The sequence below is a fragment of the Xenia sp. Carnegie-2017 genome, unplaced genomic scaffold, assembly GCF_021976095.1.
Source record: "Xenia sp. Carnegie-2017 unplaced genomic scaffold, XeniaSp_v1 HiC_scaffold_23, whole genome shotgun sequence".
Lineage (NCBI taxonomy): Eukaryota > Metazoa > Cnidaria > Anthozoa > Malacalcyonacea > Xeniidae > Xenia > Xenia sp. Carnegie-2017.
In genome coordinates this window covers 17,662,931-17,677,123 of record NW_025813486.1, presented here as the reverse complement: position 1 = coordinate 17,677,123, position 14,193 = coordinate 17,662,931, and the positions used below count along the sequence as shown (strand labels likewise).

Genomic DNA, 14,193 nt, shown 5'->3' with positions numbered 1-14,193 from the left:
CGTGCCAAAACCGTGCGACTTGATGAAAACATACCAGAGGTTACTGGGATGACGTCAAATGTATCACACGACTGACCTTTGCTCTTTGGATAGAACTTTGCTCTATCCGGACGACCGAAACGAACGTTAAGAAATGCAAGTGACATTTTATGGCGCAAAACGATTTGAAGTAGAAAATAAAAAGCCAAAAGACTTTGTCTTTGATAAACAGCAGCTGCCATTTCTAAATGTTTCGCGAAAAAAATAATTAAGCAGTCTCTCGGCAGCGCTAGTACGAATATATGAGAATTACATCGCTTGAGTCGTCCCAGTCGTTTGAAAAACAAGGAAACGACTCGGAACGAGTCGGTCGACTCAAGCGACTTAATGAGAACCAAGGTTACGGCAAAACAACTCGTGTTTGTTTTTTGGCAGTAAAAAATTCTTTTAATGACGAGAAGCATAAACTAAATATATTCTTCTGGAAGCAAAATCAACAAGCATTAAAACAAGGCTGTTCGATTTCAGATTCTTTTATTAATGTATATAAAATATCAGCATTATATTACATTTTCAAAATATCGTTTTCGACCATATCATACCCTTAATATCACTACCCTCTACAGATTTCAACTTAAACGTGACGACAAAGAATGTAACAAGTTAACAATTTTATGTCAAGCTCTACTATATTTTTTGTCATAAAATAATTACCTATACATATGTTGATTTCTGTTATGCTATAATAATATGCTTTCATGTTTACATATATTTTCCCATTCACCCAAACGTTTTAGATGTAAAAATGTTTCATGGACTACCAAACAATTTCACTTTACGTAGTAGTTGCTCATGTTTTGAAAATGGCGGCAAAGATTGGGATTAACGCATCCAGTTCCACGAAGGCAGCAATTCCCGTTGTTACAACATACTGCATTTCGAAAATAACAGTAGTAACGATGATTATCAACGGGTTGAAAACAGCAAGTTTGGTCACTGTTACAAAAATATCGATGACGTTTTGAACTTCCACAAGGTTTCCTATCAACGTCCTAAAAGAAATTCTAGCTGTTAGAAGAAGCACAAAAATCACATTCATTAAATTGCTGTAGGTAAAATCAGTGTTGTAGCTAGTCCACCATAATTTTGTCCTGTTATGCTTAGTTTTATGTGTCAACTCTTGGCATGCAGACACAATAGATCACCAAAAAAGGAGTAATGATTATTTTGCAAATTTTACATGGCAGGATTCAAAGTTGTGGGCTGGCTATGTTGGCAGTCATAATGATTTTTCTTATTACAATTGTCATACAAATAGTTCAAAAGATCTATATAACTACTAAACAAAAACTGCAAGCAAAATTAGCCAAATGGCACATTTGGAAATTACTTAAATTAAGGACAGCGATGAACAAGGGTGAATTTCATAATGATATTTCTTATTGCGATTGTCATACAAACAGTTCAAAAGATCTATATAACTACTCAACAAAAACTGCAAGCAAAATTAGACAAATGGCACTTTTGGAAATTACTAAATTAAGGACAGCGATGAACAAGGAAGAATTTCGTTTTGAGTCATACAGAGGTTTGTTTCTAAAAATTAGCCAATCAAAACTCGCAAAACGCAAAAATGTAAAAAATGGATTGAGAAAATTGAACTTTGTTGAAAGCCTTTGGTAAGCTACGTTTTTGAGTAAAAAATATAAAAACCAAAGATTCATTTAATGCAACACTTTTTCTTAAAACTCCTCGTGGGCATTTTTTAACTTTGATCTAGAACGGAATATAACGGCTGTTGAACAACAATCATTTTACACGCACGAAGTAGCATTGGTCATGTGCTTGGTGTACAAGATTTGCCTATTTCAATGGCGAAATTTGGCAAGTTTTTACACAATGTATAACTGTTATGTTAAAGAGCTTGAAAAATTTAGCATTTGACACCTGTCATCCTTCTCTTGTCGGAAGTGTATCGTGTAAACCTCTAGCAACCAATGGTCTCGCCATATTTATCAATGGCAGTGATAAATCAGAGGACAAAATTTAACAGGTCGACCTTGCTTGGTGATTTTTGGTCAAATATTTTAAAGATTTGTTTGCATTTCAAGAGTGGGTATTTGATGACTAAGGTAATGCCTTGACAAAGAGAAGACTTGAATTGCCAACCGACTGTTGATTGGGCTCCTTGTCATTAACCTAGTTCACATATGACTGAGACTTGACTGAGGCATACCTGTGACGATGCCTGCGTTGCTCTTAAGGCAAATGTGAACATTCATCGCAGACACACTATTGGTGTTTCAGGCAGTTGTAGGAGTTACCTGCGGTATACCGCCGAAATGCCGTAAGAGTTGAATTGAGTTCCCATCACGCATTAGGTAAAAATATGGCGGATGAATTTTTAACGCAGGACATGGAACCAAAAAGACTCAATGGAAGAATTCCGATCACTTTACGATAAAAATAAAAACTTATGTATACAATACGCAACTATCGGGCCATTTATGATAAATCGTTTCTAGAGTACAAAATCAAATTTAAAGAGTAAAATCCAAATTATTCTCTTTTTATCAAACTGGTTCTCCCATCTTTGATATATTTTAAAATTACTGTTAAAAGAGCCGCATAATTCGCTAATAGTAACGCTATTTTCAAATTATGAAGCACTATTTTGTAAATTTCAAACTGCCGCTGAAATTAAGTGGTCTATCGGCCATGTGAATTATTTCATTGAAAAGCATCGCAGGCATGTCTCAGTCGGGTCACGGCAAAAAATCACAAAACATCTCAGGCTTTACTCTTCAAGAGAATATAAAAGCGTTTTAAACGCCCCATGTTTGTTGCAATCAGGCAAATCCTTTTACCTTTGACAGAATTAAATTTATTTAAACATGAAATTTCTTGCGTAGCAAGACAAGAAACCATCTTTATTATATATTTTAATTAAATTTATTATAGCCAATTGTATACATTTTCTGATCAAGCAAGTTAGGGTTAATAAATTGTGCAATCAGAAATTTGACAAAATATAATATGTTGCTATTTTAAAGCTGACCGTCAAAATTCATGTACTGTTTTAAAGGTACACTTGTGCAATTTAAGATGTTAAGTTGGAAAGTTATTTCAAGTGCTAAAAGGCAAGATAGTTAGAATTTGTAACTTTAATGTACAAACTGTTGCTTTATGAAACAGGGCCATACTCTATACCCACAGTTAAAAAAACTTTGTCCTTTTGCTTTGCAGGTTTTGATTGATTTTCCACTAAAGTAAAATCTAAAGGGAGCACTAGGCTAGTCACGATTTTAGTACCATTAAGGAAGTTTACCTTTATCATTACGCAATCGGGTATGGAGTTTGGCCCTTATTAATTGAGCGGAAGTTTGTACATTAAAGTTACAAATTCTAAGCTTTTTGCATTCAAGCATTTAAAATATCTTTTTAACTTAACAACTTAATCGTAATTTTCGCAAGTGTACACTTAAAACAGTACATGAACTTTAACTGTCCGGTTCAAAATAGCAGTATAATTCATTTTGCCAGATTTCTGATGGAAGAATTAATTAATCCTAACTTGCATGATCGGAAAATTTTTACAATTGAGAATAATAAATTTAACTAAAATATAATAAAGATGGTTTCTTAAAATGCAAAGCAAGAAACTTCATGTTTAATTAAATCAAATTCTGTCAAAGTTGAAAGGTTTTACCTGATTGCAACAAGTATAAGGTGCATTACGATGTTGTTTAGTCATTCTATTCACGTGGAACGTCAATATCTCCCGATCAGGACTGAGAATATTCAAGTGTAAAATTTGTCAAACATCTGTAACCTGTCAGCTAAAATCGACTATTTGTGAAGAGCTGCAGACGTTTTTAAGCCGTCTTAACCAAGGCATAAATACATTCAAACGAAGACGAAAATAAGAAGAACCGGCACAATGATGATGCAAACACTTAATTGAACGAAGTTACGAAGAGACGGAATGACTCATATAAAACGAGAGCTGTAAAGAAGCAATCTTTTCACTACGAAGAGTTAGTCATTTGTAAGGAGCACAATCAACAGTCAGTTAAGAATTTAAGTTTCTTCTTAGTAAATGCAGAACTTTATTAATACTATGCTAAAGTTTCTTTGTTAGCTATAGTAATAAAGAAACAACAGATTACCAAAAAAATGAGTAATGGTAACCTTTCTTTTTTTTCATGGCAGGAATAATATTGTAGGCTGGCTATGTCGATGGTCATAATGGTATTTTTTTCCATCAAATAATATAAGCAAAATGCATGTTCTGATTGGTAAATGACCTATTTTTAACTCTATGTTTAATAGTTTTCACTTCGATTTTGTAGCTAGCCGCTGCGCATGCGCGGCTAACCACTATGCTACACTGAAAAATTGTCTTTCCTTCTGTCTGTCTGTCTGTCCGTCTGTCCGGCGTAATCCTCGGTGATAGACGGATTTTCGAACAATGGCGAATAATACCGTTTTGTGCGTTCGTTACTTTGTCGTAAAATTTCGTGAGTTGATTTTCATTCGACATAAAGACTATAACAATGAATCCAAGAGCATATAAATATATAGTATTTCATATCACATTTCCTATGAGTGAACTGTGAAGCGTCTCGCCACGTACAAAGATCAAGCAGAAGTCATTTGCAGTAAGCACAGAATCGTCGGTGGCATAATCCTAAGAAAATGTTGGTATTTGAGAAATATTAACTAAAAACATCACGGCCCAAAATTTGAATTGTATAGCTATACGATATTCCTTGTCATCTATTCAAGCGGAAATAAACATGAGCTCCGATTTAAAGTGCACATACAGCTATTTTCAGTTTTTTATTCTCAAATAGATATTGGATAAATAATACAAATGCCGTTTACAGAATTTGAATAACTTTTTTCGTTTTTGAGTTATCTTTCGGCAAAGATGCGAATAAAACCTGAATTTCGACGTTTTGTAAAAAATGTCGAGAGCTCTAATCCGTGGCATGGGACTAGCTTGTGACGTCATTTTAGGAACACAGACTGACTGCCAAAACAACTTACACTGTTTCTGCATGTAAACAAACACAAAAATGCTAGATCGATGTGTAGTTTTTGGTTGTTCTAACGTAGCCAGTTCGGAGAAAGGCATTTCACTTCATCGCATACCATTTTTTAACGACGAAAGAAGCGAAGCTAAGCGTAGGAGAAAGCGTTGGGTCAACTTTGCGAAAGCTACTCGCGATAAGTGGGTCCCCACAAAGAATTCCGCAGTTTGCTCGGAACACAAGATTCGTTTTCTCGGCAATTCGGCTCGCTTTCTTGATCAGAAAGTAATTTTGCACTTTGAATCATACGAGACGAATTCGGAATCGTTGCTTACCCGAGCATTTATCCTCGAAAAGATGACAATGAACTTACAACAAGAGATCGCGGAATGGTGAGTACGTTAAAAGTTATACATATGCATATCTACATTTTACCTGGAATCTGTGAGAGAGTATATTTCAAAAATATATGCCATTTTAGATGTCTGATTATAAAAGAGAGGTTGAATCAGAAAATATTCCCAGTACAAGTAGCGAACCTCAAGAGCAAATAGAAGAAACAACTTGTGATGAGCCTGTATTATCTGAATGATCAGCTACTCTTTTCCTGGAATGTTCTGCAGGTATTCTATGAAACATGTGTGATGAAACAACTATGTGTCATTACAGTTTTTATTCCCTTGTGCCAATTTAAACTCTTTCAAGAAATTGAATGCAGTTTTATTTTTCATGAAGGCATATCCTTGTTGTAACTCACTTCGAAAGCAATTTGGACAGGGATAATCAAGAGGTTAATGGAGTTCCCCAGGTTAAAGTGCATTATCCAAAATTTATAAATGGTGAAGCTGTTGTAAGAAATGTAAAAGTTGCTCAGGATTTTGGTAAGGTTATTTAATATATTTCTCCTACTGCCTGATTTCATGTGTTAAATGCCATAACAATAAAAATCTTAATAAGAAATGATTACTATAAAATAAAATTTTGAATAATTTGCACATTGCTCCTCCAGGGTATGCTGAAGATATATATCAAGTGTTGTGCTCTCCACTCATTGATGAGGAAACATTGAGAAAAGCCAAAGGTGATCTTTTACGAATGACTCCATTGCCAATGAATTCCATGTTGGACAAGCAATCAAAAAGTGAAGCTATCTCAAAAAAAGCATGCCAGCTGTACATTTCCCCCTACTAAGCCAGGTTTAACAAAAAGACATTACTTGCTTTGAGTGAATTTGAATCTTATTTTTGGAACTGGCTCACTTTATTGTTTGATATACCTGAAGTATCGCCTGCCCAAGAAAAAATCACTGATCATTGAAATGAGAGGGCAGCGCCTCGATGCACTGTGTGTAAGAATTGGATGAAAGGCCATAAAAATATAATTAACTGTCCAAAAAACCAAATGTATCCACTTTTTAGGAGCTGGTGGTATGAGCCCAGTTAGTTGGGATTCAGTGAAGTGTGAAATGACTGCATGGAAAGAATAAAAAGAAAAGGAATTGTAATTTTGTACATTTTGTATAACAAGAATAAGTGTGAATCGAAGATGCAATACACCAAGAGTGGCTAATATCATTCCACACTTCACTGGATCCCTACTAGCTGGGCTCATGCACACAACACCTAAAATAATATATAATGCTATGTTATTTTACAAATTGTCCTCTTCATACCCTGCAAAGTGTTCATTTTTTTAAATTAAAAGTTGTTCAAATAACATGGTAAGCACAAGCTGGAAGTGGAATTCTTTTGTGTTGAAGAATGCCATGTACCATTCTTGTAAATTGCCTATATGCAACAACTCGAAAAAACCTGAAAAGGCATAATACACAAGGTCCATTAAAAGATGTAGGAGTCCATAAAATACAAATTTTGCAAGTGTGCTTTCATAGATAACCCAGATAGAAGCATTTAACTATTAATTGTAACAAACCTTTGCTCCAAGAATCCTTTACAATATCTAACTCCATCTCGTCTTTGGTAAAGATTGGCAGCTGAATTTAATGCCCATCGATTGAGGCAAATGGCATCAAATCCTGGATGCTCTGTTATGCATTTTGGCTGCCTTACTAATTCGGATACCACCATATGATCTTGCATTTCAATCATGCAATTGATAATTTCGTGGCAACATCTACATTCTTTTAGATTAACCAAGAGAGGAACACGGCACTTACCACAATTGCACCTAAGAAAGTTCTCTGTCAAAAGCTTCGGCAACAATAAATAAACAAATTTTCCAACTTTTCTTACCAAGAATCAAGAGGAACTTCATTTTGCATTCTGCGTTCGAGCTCTTCTGTTTGGCGTCTTTGTTCTTCTGTCTCTTTATTATAGTTTCTAACCACTCATCATCAGCAAGTGGTTCGTTTTCATACGCTGCAGCTTGGCCGTACTCAAAATCGCCATCGGTGTTTCGGAGCGCATTTAATGACGATTGATCTTCGTCTTCGAAATCGAATTCCCGACTGTTCAATTCAATATTTTCCGCTGTTGTTTCTGTACTCGACTCAGAATCGGATGTCGACATGTTTCGTACAATTTTTATATTAATTTCAAAGCAATATATAAAGAACTGTTATTTCACACTGTGTTGTTTTGTATGCAGCGCATTCATACGTTCCTTAAATGACGTCACAAACCTCTCGTCTTTAGTCCCCTCAGAGGCACGGAAATTTTTCAAAAGCAAGCTAATTCAAACCGCCAAAAAAACTTTGTTTTTATTTTTTTTACGAAATTTTCTTCGAAATCATATTTTCTACAGTCTAAACTTTAAAAGTTCAACGAATTTTGGAAGGCTGTATGTGCACTTTAAGTGATGTACAAACGAACAATTTACTCTTCGCTAAACTTTATAAAAAACTAATAAATAAAAGTCAAGATATTATTCAAATGCAAGCTAGCAGGCAATGACAAATATCAATTATATCTCGTTCAAGCGACCAGCACTAACAACTTTTACTTAGGCCCTGTTCACACGATACCGGATTGGTTAGATTCCGGATTACTTTTCGTAGCGAAAGGCCTTGCGTTCATACGGCTCCGCTGAAATCCGATACGCTTTGTATCGATTTTTCCGTAGCGATTTGACTCCGCTGTGGAAGTGGTATGAAAACGAATCCGATACGTTCCGTTGTCGTGTGAACGCTCGAATCCGATACGTTCCAATTTGGAAGTCCGTGCGATTTTTATAAAAAATGAAAGCAAACATAGCGATACAAACTGTGTTTTAAATGAATAATCCGCCATCAAATATAATATATCTTCAACATGGTATGTTTAAGCTTTTAACAATGCATTATCGCAGTTTGAAAAGCTTCTTTCTAGTATTATTGTAATGTCAACATATATTCGGTCGTATTTGGACTTTACACTCTTCCAGTCCTTGCGCCCATTTGTAAAAAACCTTAATACGCCCAAGCTCTACTTAGTTATCTGTCAAAAAAAATTCTCATTTCTTACGCAATATTTGAGTTAGCAACCATCGTCGTTGTCGCTAGCACGTACAAGTACTGGGGCGATATAAAAAACTTATGTATCGTCTTACAAATCCGGCATCGTGTGAACAGAGTGCATTTTTCGTATCGGACTGCTCAGCGAGTCTGTTACAAGACCAATCCGGTATCGTGTAAACAGGGCTTAGTAAGATGTATTGTTTGGTATATAGTCCAATTCGGTTTTATTTGCATTGCTTATACATTTTTCGCTTTACTCATACAGACTTACAGTACTCTGTTCTGAATTTAATAAAACACTGAAAGCAAAATATTGTTATTTTGAGAAATATTTTCTATAAACATCACGGCCCAAAAATTGACTTGTACAGTTGTACAATATTCCTGTTGTCATCTATTCAAGCGGAACTAAACATGAGTTCGAATAATGGGATGTAAAAACGAAAAATTTTTCTTCACAAAACTTTATAAAACATAATAAATAAAGTCAAGATATTTTTCAAATGCCTGCTCACAAGCGACAACAAATAACAGTTATATCGCGTTTTAGCGACCGGTATTAACAACTTTTACATGTACTGTCTTGTATATATATAGTCCAATTCGATATTATTTACATCGCTTATACATAGTTCTCTTTACTCATGCAGACTCACAGTACAAAGTTGGTAACGTCAAACGATGAAAGCGAGTGAATTTATTTTTCTTTCGAATATTGTACAAAATACAAATATTATTTCTATGGATTTACAATTTTAGTTATTTTACGTCAAGTAAAATACGATACGTGTCAAACTATGAATAAGAAATACTAAGGACTTATGTCTTACTGAACGATATCTTATACATGTCAGAAAACTTTTTTGAAACGCAAAGTGTCTTTTTTCAAAAGCAAAAGTGCTCTTAGGTAAAAAACTTTTAACATTCGCGAGAAATCTAAATGACGTTATTTTCCTTAATGCGAGGCTTGAGCACAGTCACGTGACATGCAATCTAAGCTAGAGCGTTCGAAAAATGCAGAATGGATTAAACAATTAATGGGTCATATAACTAAAGAACATTTTCAAATCTTAAACAAGTTTGACGTAAATAATATTAAATATATTCTTTTATTTGAAAAGGCTCAAATTATCTACTTCATTTAGTAATAATATACTTAACCGGCTACCCACATAAACGCATTGCGTGCCTATTTTTACTAAATATTACGGCTTTGTTCACTTGGGTGAATTTAGCTCTCATATTTGCGCCCGCTTAAATAAAAAGAACAACATTATCGTTTGGTTGTCAATGTATAGAGCATTTACTAAACTGTTTCAAATGTTTAGATTGCTTGATCCAAACATTTGAAAATATTGCAGGTAGGCAAAAGGTTCCAAAACAGTCACCTTTATGGCTGGTGTTTCCCTAATATTGGCAAAAGATCGTCTTTGTTTTTAGGCATGTTCAAACAGCCTTGCGAATGCTATTCAAATCACCAAGTTTATCACAGGGTCTCATCCAAAACACGGCATCAATCAATCAGATCACGCGTTTCGCATATGTTATTTTATAGTTTCTAATTATTCAATGTTACTCGGTGGTTGGGACTTTGCTTTCTACAGTATTGTCTCACCTACAATTTTCTATTAATAGATAAAATAGCATGAAGAGCTACATACCCCTTTTTCTTTCCTCTCTGACACTGAGTTTATCAATCTTTGCTTTGATAGATCGTATGATTCTATTTCGATCGATTCATGAAGAATCAAAAGAGTCAAAATAATGTAGAATACTTTCATGACTAAAATGAAATGTTGAAATTTGTATTTTATTGTAAAAACTTATAGCCGCTAATTAAAATCAGAATAATATTTTATTTTCTCATTCACATGATATTACATTGCCCATCCATAAAACGAAATTTCTGAATTGAATGTCAAGCAACTAGAAAAAGTTTTGTAAAACCCAAAAAGGAAAAAAAAACCATGCAAGAATTTTTTGAGACCTTTGAGTCTCAACCGGTAAATAACATAAATGTATTTATACATATTTTAAATACACTCTCTAGTCAGGGGCGGATCTAGGATTTTTCAAACATCAGTCATAAAACGTCGGAGGCGCTCCACTCCTGGGGGGGTCTGAGGCATTCTCCCCAGAGAAATTTTGTATTTCAGAACCTTGAAAATGTCATTTTTAGCGTTTTAGAGCAATACAAAATGTATTTTGTGGGCATCGTTTTTGCGTAAAAACAACACATTTTGCATACGTTTTTTCAAAAAAAAATGAAGTGAACAATACTTGAATGTTTTGCCAAAAATTATCATGCCAAACATATGGCTCATTAGCATGTCTAGGAACGTAAAATTTATTTTACAATAATGCTATTCAAAAAACAGATATAGTCTTTAAAATTTCTACCAAGTTGTCAGGCATAGACTCCCCCTAGAGACACCCACTCAAACCTCTATGTAATGAGTTAAGTTAGAAATTTGGTACTACAAGTGACAGTTCATAGATATAGAAAAGCTCAGACTTCAAACCATGCAACTTTATTGTAACCCTTTACCCACCTCCACATCAGTGCAAGCAAATTCACTTTCTGAGAAAAAACTCAAGATTTTTTTCTGCCAAAGATTAAGCAAAAACTATCATAGTGAAAATTTACAGTTAAGGACAGCTTAATGCCATAAATGTTTATTAGGCATTTCACTAGACTATTATCTTCTGTAAATATTTGCAAGGTGTGCTATATAACAATCCAGTGGCGTGCGGTGACCGAATTTAATAGGCAAGCGCTGGGGGTGAGCTTCGCGGCTTGCCGGGGGCATGCTCCCCCAGAAAATGTTTGGATTTTGAAGGCTACTTGAGCGCATTTCCCGCGATTTCTGGGAGTACTTTGTCGAAAAAAATGTATCTGTCATGACTGAAACGGTATTGAAAAAATCTAAAAAATTCAAAAACTCTTATCGAGTATATATCACAATTACGGTTTAAAAGTATTACATGTGGTATTGTGATATAAAGTCGTTTTAAGTAAATGGCTACGCGTGCATTTCTATTGTAGTGAAGAAGTAACAGAACGAAATAGTCCAAAATCCTACAACAGATTTACTTAAATGTAAATTCCATCCGTCTTTCCTTTGCGCAAAACTCCTTTATAACGTCCTCATAGAATCGTGGCTTCCCCTGCAAACTTACCAACATCTCCTTCTCGATTGAAATTGTAGCCAATGTAGAAAGTCGCTCTTGCCCTTGTGTACTGCGAAGATACGTTTTGATACGCTTGAGAGCCGAAAATGATCTTTCTGCAGAGGAGGACGTACTTAGCATAGTAAGAATGAGCTGACACAATCGGTACACCTCTGGAAAACAGGCTTTCAAGTCAAGTTCGATTATTTTTGACATCATATCAAAAACAGGTTTCGGCTTATTATTTAGTATCTTGTACCTTTTATTTTTAGTCATTAATTTACGAATTCAACGACACAAGACTGACAAGAGCATAGTGTTTTGGTCGTAATGCTAGTCATACTTTACCACAATACACGTTTGCGTGCATTTCGATATCTCTGCAGACTGCGCCCCCTGCTTGTTTACGCACATTGTGCGCAGAAAATAATAAAATAACCAGTAAAGCACCTACTACTTTGAATCAGAAATCAGAACATTACCTTTCGCTCTGAGTCATCTTTTAATAAACGATAATATTAACGGCGTAAATAATTCGGATGTCCAATGTGTTGAATATACGAATATTATTCGTGCGCTGATATGTGTTTAAAATTGCGAGCGTACAAGACTGTTGACCAATCGCTATCAAGCGGCGCCCTTAGAAGCGCCGCTTGCCTTTTCTCGATATTCCTCGAATAAGAAGCCTCCAAATCTAGATTAACGCATGCGCAAATGTTCAAATTGAGCTCCGAAGGCAAGCGCGCTAGCCTTGGTTAATAAATAAGAAATTTTTAAGGTGTATTTAATCCACTTGACTCATCTTACAAGTGTAGCAAAGTGAAACCGAAAACCACGACAGTAAATCGCGTATAAATAGCAAGCATTTCAACTGTAAAGACAATTTAGACAAAAGATTACATTGACATTGTTTAGAACAGAAAAATTTAAACTGATTTTGCTCAGAGATTGATCCAAAAAATTTTTGCATTGGTAGCAATCACTAGTAGCATTGTATTTGCAAATACAAACAGAATGTAACCAACATGTAATTATATAATTACATGAATGTTAAAATTGGTTCATGTGTCATGCTTCCTGGTTATGATATCTTTTCATATGATCAAAGCTCGTTTAAATGTAAATCTGAAATAATTTAGTTTAGAAATTATAATCATCATCAGAAAAATTACCTGGTGATCATGAAAAATACTTTGCTGTTTTGCCAAATTTCAAGGTTTATCTGCATACATAGAAAGACATTTTTACTTTATATAAAATGCTTTTCATACATCAATAGCCCTTTGGAATTTATGGCAAACAATCTGATATGAGCTGTAGATTAACACACCTTTACATCTCTACATGAGGTGTTCAAATTAAATGAGATATGATACATTCACATGAGGTGATCAGTTAAAAATGGGGACAATATGTGACATGGGACAACATTTCATGTATGTAGAATACTCAGGTTTATCTTTCAGGTTTAGTTTCTATCATGCTTATAAAAGTTACTATGAAATGATCAAACAGTCAATTCAGACAGTGAGCTTGACTATTTTAATTCAGTTGGCTATCAGTTAAATTTGGTCAAACCAATCACAATAAAACAAAAATTCAAATGAACCAAATGTAAGATAGCAATTGGACTCCCTTATACGTCCGGTCACCCCTCTTATCAGTCGAGACCATTATAAGCTGTCCACTGATCTGGCCATTGACCAATAAAATAAGCGGTTTTGGCGTTCATAGATTCCTTTATCAGTCGAACCAGTCAAGCCACCCCGCTTATCCGTCGGTTATTCCAGATCAATTAAAATTCAACTGATCTGGTTACCAACGAGATATTCATTGGATTAGTCATTAGTTTTCAATAATAAATGAAGCTGGTTTTTATCACGAAGTAAATGCGATAATAAAGTAAGAATAATTAATGAATTTTTAATTAATATGAATAGGTAATTTTTGAATTTTTGAATTCAAACATCAGTCGCGCGACGGATTTGACTTACTCTAGATACGCCCTGTCTCTAGTAATTGGAATAATCAAAATTGCCTATACTAATGATGTCTATATGTAATGAGTAAAATTATACCTGGCTATTGTTTTATTGCTGTCCTTTTCTTTCTTCTTCTTCCTAAAAGCTATTATGCCCTATAGTGATGTGCTCTCTGTAAGACCATATGCATAATCATCATGTCAAGCATGACAGGCATGTGAATGTTGATGTGTGATGAAATAATTGTAGTTTTGCAAAATACTTTTGCTTTAGTAATTTGATAGCCATATGACTGCGTGAATGGATATAATTTGGCAAGATGTACATTATGTGAAGTTTAATGACGTATGAATTTCTCTTTCTTGGCATTTTGTTCTTTTCTGTATGTTATAAACAGCCCAGCTTCTCGGCCTTTAACTTTAACATACTATATGTTTCAGTGGTGCAAAACCCGTGCCAAACCCGTGCGGCTATATGAAAACATATTAGAGGTGACTGGGATGACGTCAAATGACTCACACGACTGAGCTTTGCTCTTTGGATAGAACTTTGCTCTATCACGACGACCGAA

The 14,193-nt window shown here is 34.8% G+C and overlaps 1 protein-coding gene and 2 long non-coding RNA genes across 3 annotated transcripts; 1 reads left to right on the top strand and 2 right to left on the bottom strand.

Moving 5' to 3' along the window:
- Positions 1 to 403: 403 nt before the first annotated feature.
- LOC124447893 lies at positions 404 to 13,988 on the bottom strand. The gene is made up of 3 exons (XR_006948876.1): positions 13,719 to 13,988; positions 10,131 to 10,252; positions 404 to 1,031 (listed from the first exon to the last, which is right to left on the bottom strand). It is a non-coding gene; the product is annotated as an uncharacterized LOC124447893 (long non-coding RNA).
- LOC124447894 lies at positions 5,033 to 5,954 on the top strand. Its single transcript, XR_006948877.1, has 3 exons — positions 5,033 to 5,407; positions 5,497 to 5,638; positions 5,751 to 5,954. It is a non-coding gene; the product is annotated as an uncharacterized LOC124447894 (long non-coding RNA).
- On the bottom strand, positions 6,598 to 7,796 carry LOC124447889. The gene is made up of 3 exons (XM_046998883.1): positions 7,268 to 7,796; positions 6,948 to 7,202; positions 6,598 to 6,826 (listed from the first exon to the last, which is right to left on the bottom strand). The coding sequence occupies exons 1-3, from the start codon at positions 7,294 to 7,296 to the stop codon at positions 6,724 to 6,726; spliced, it is 387 nt and encodes a 128-aa protein (XP_046854839.1). The 5' UTR covers positions 7,297 to 7,796; the 3' UTR covers positions 6,598 to 6,723.
- Positions 13,989 to 14,193: the final 205 nt, after the last annotated feature.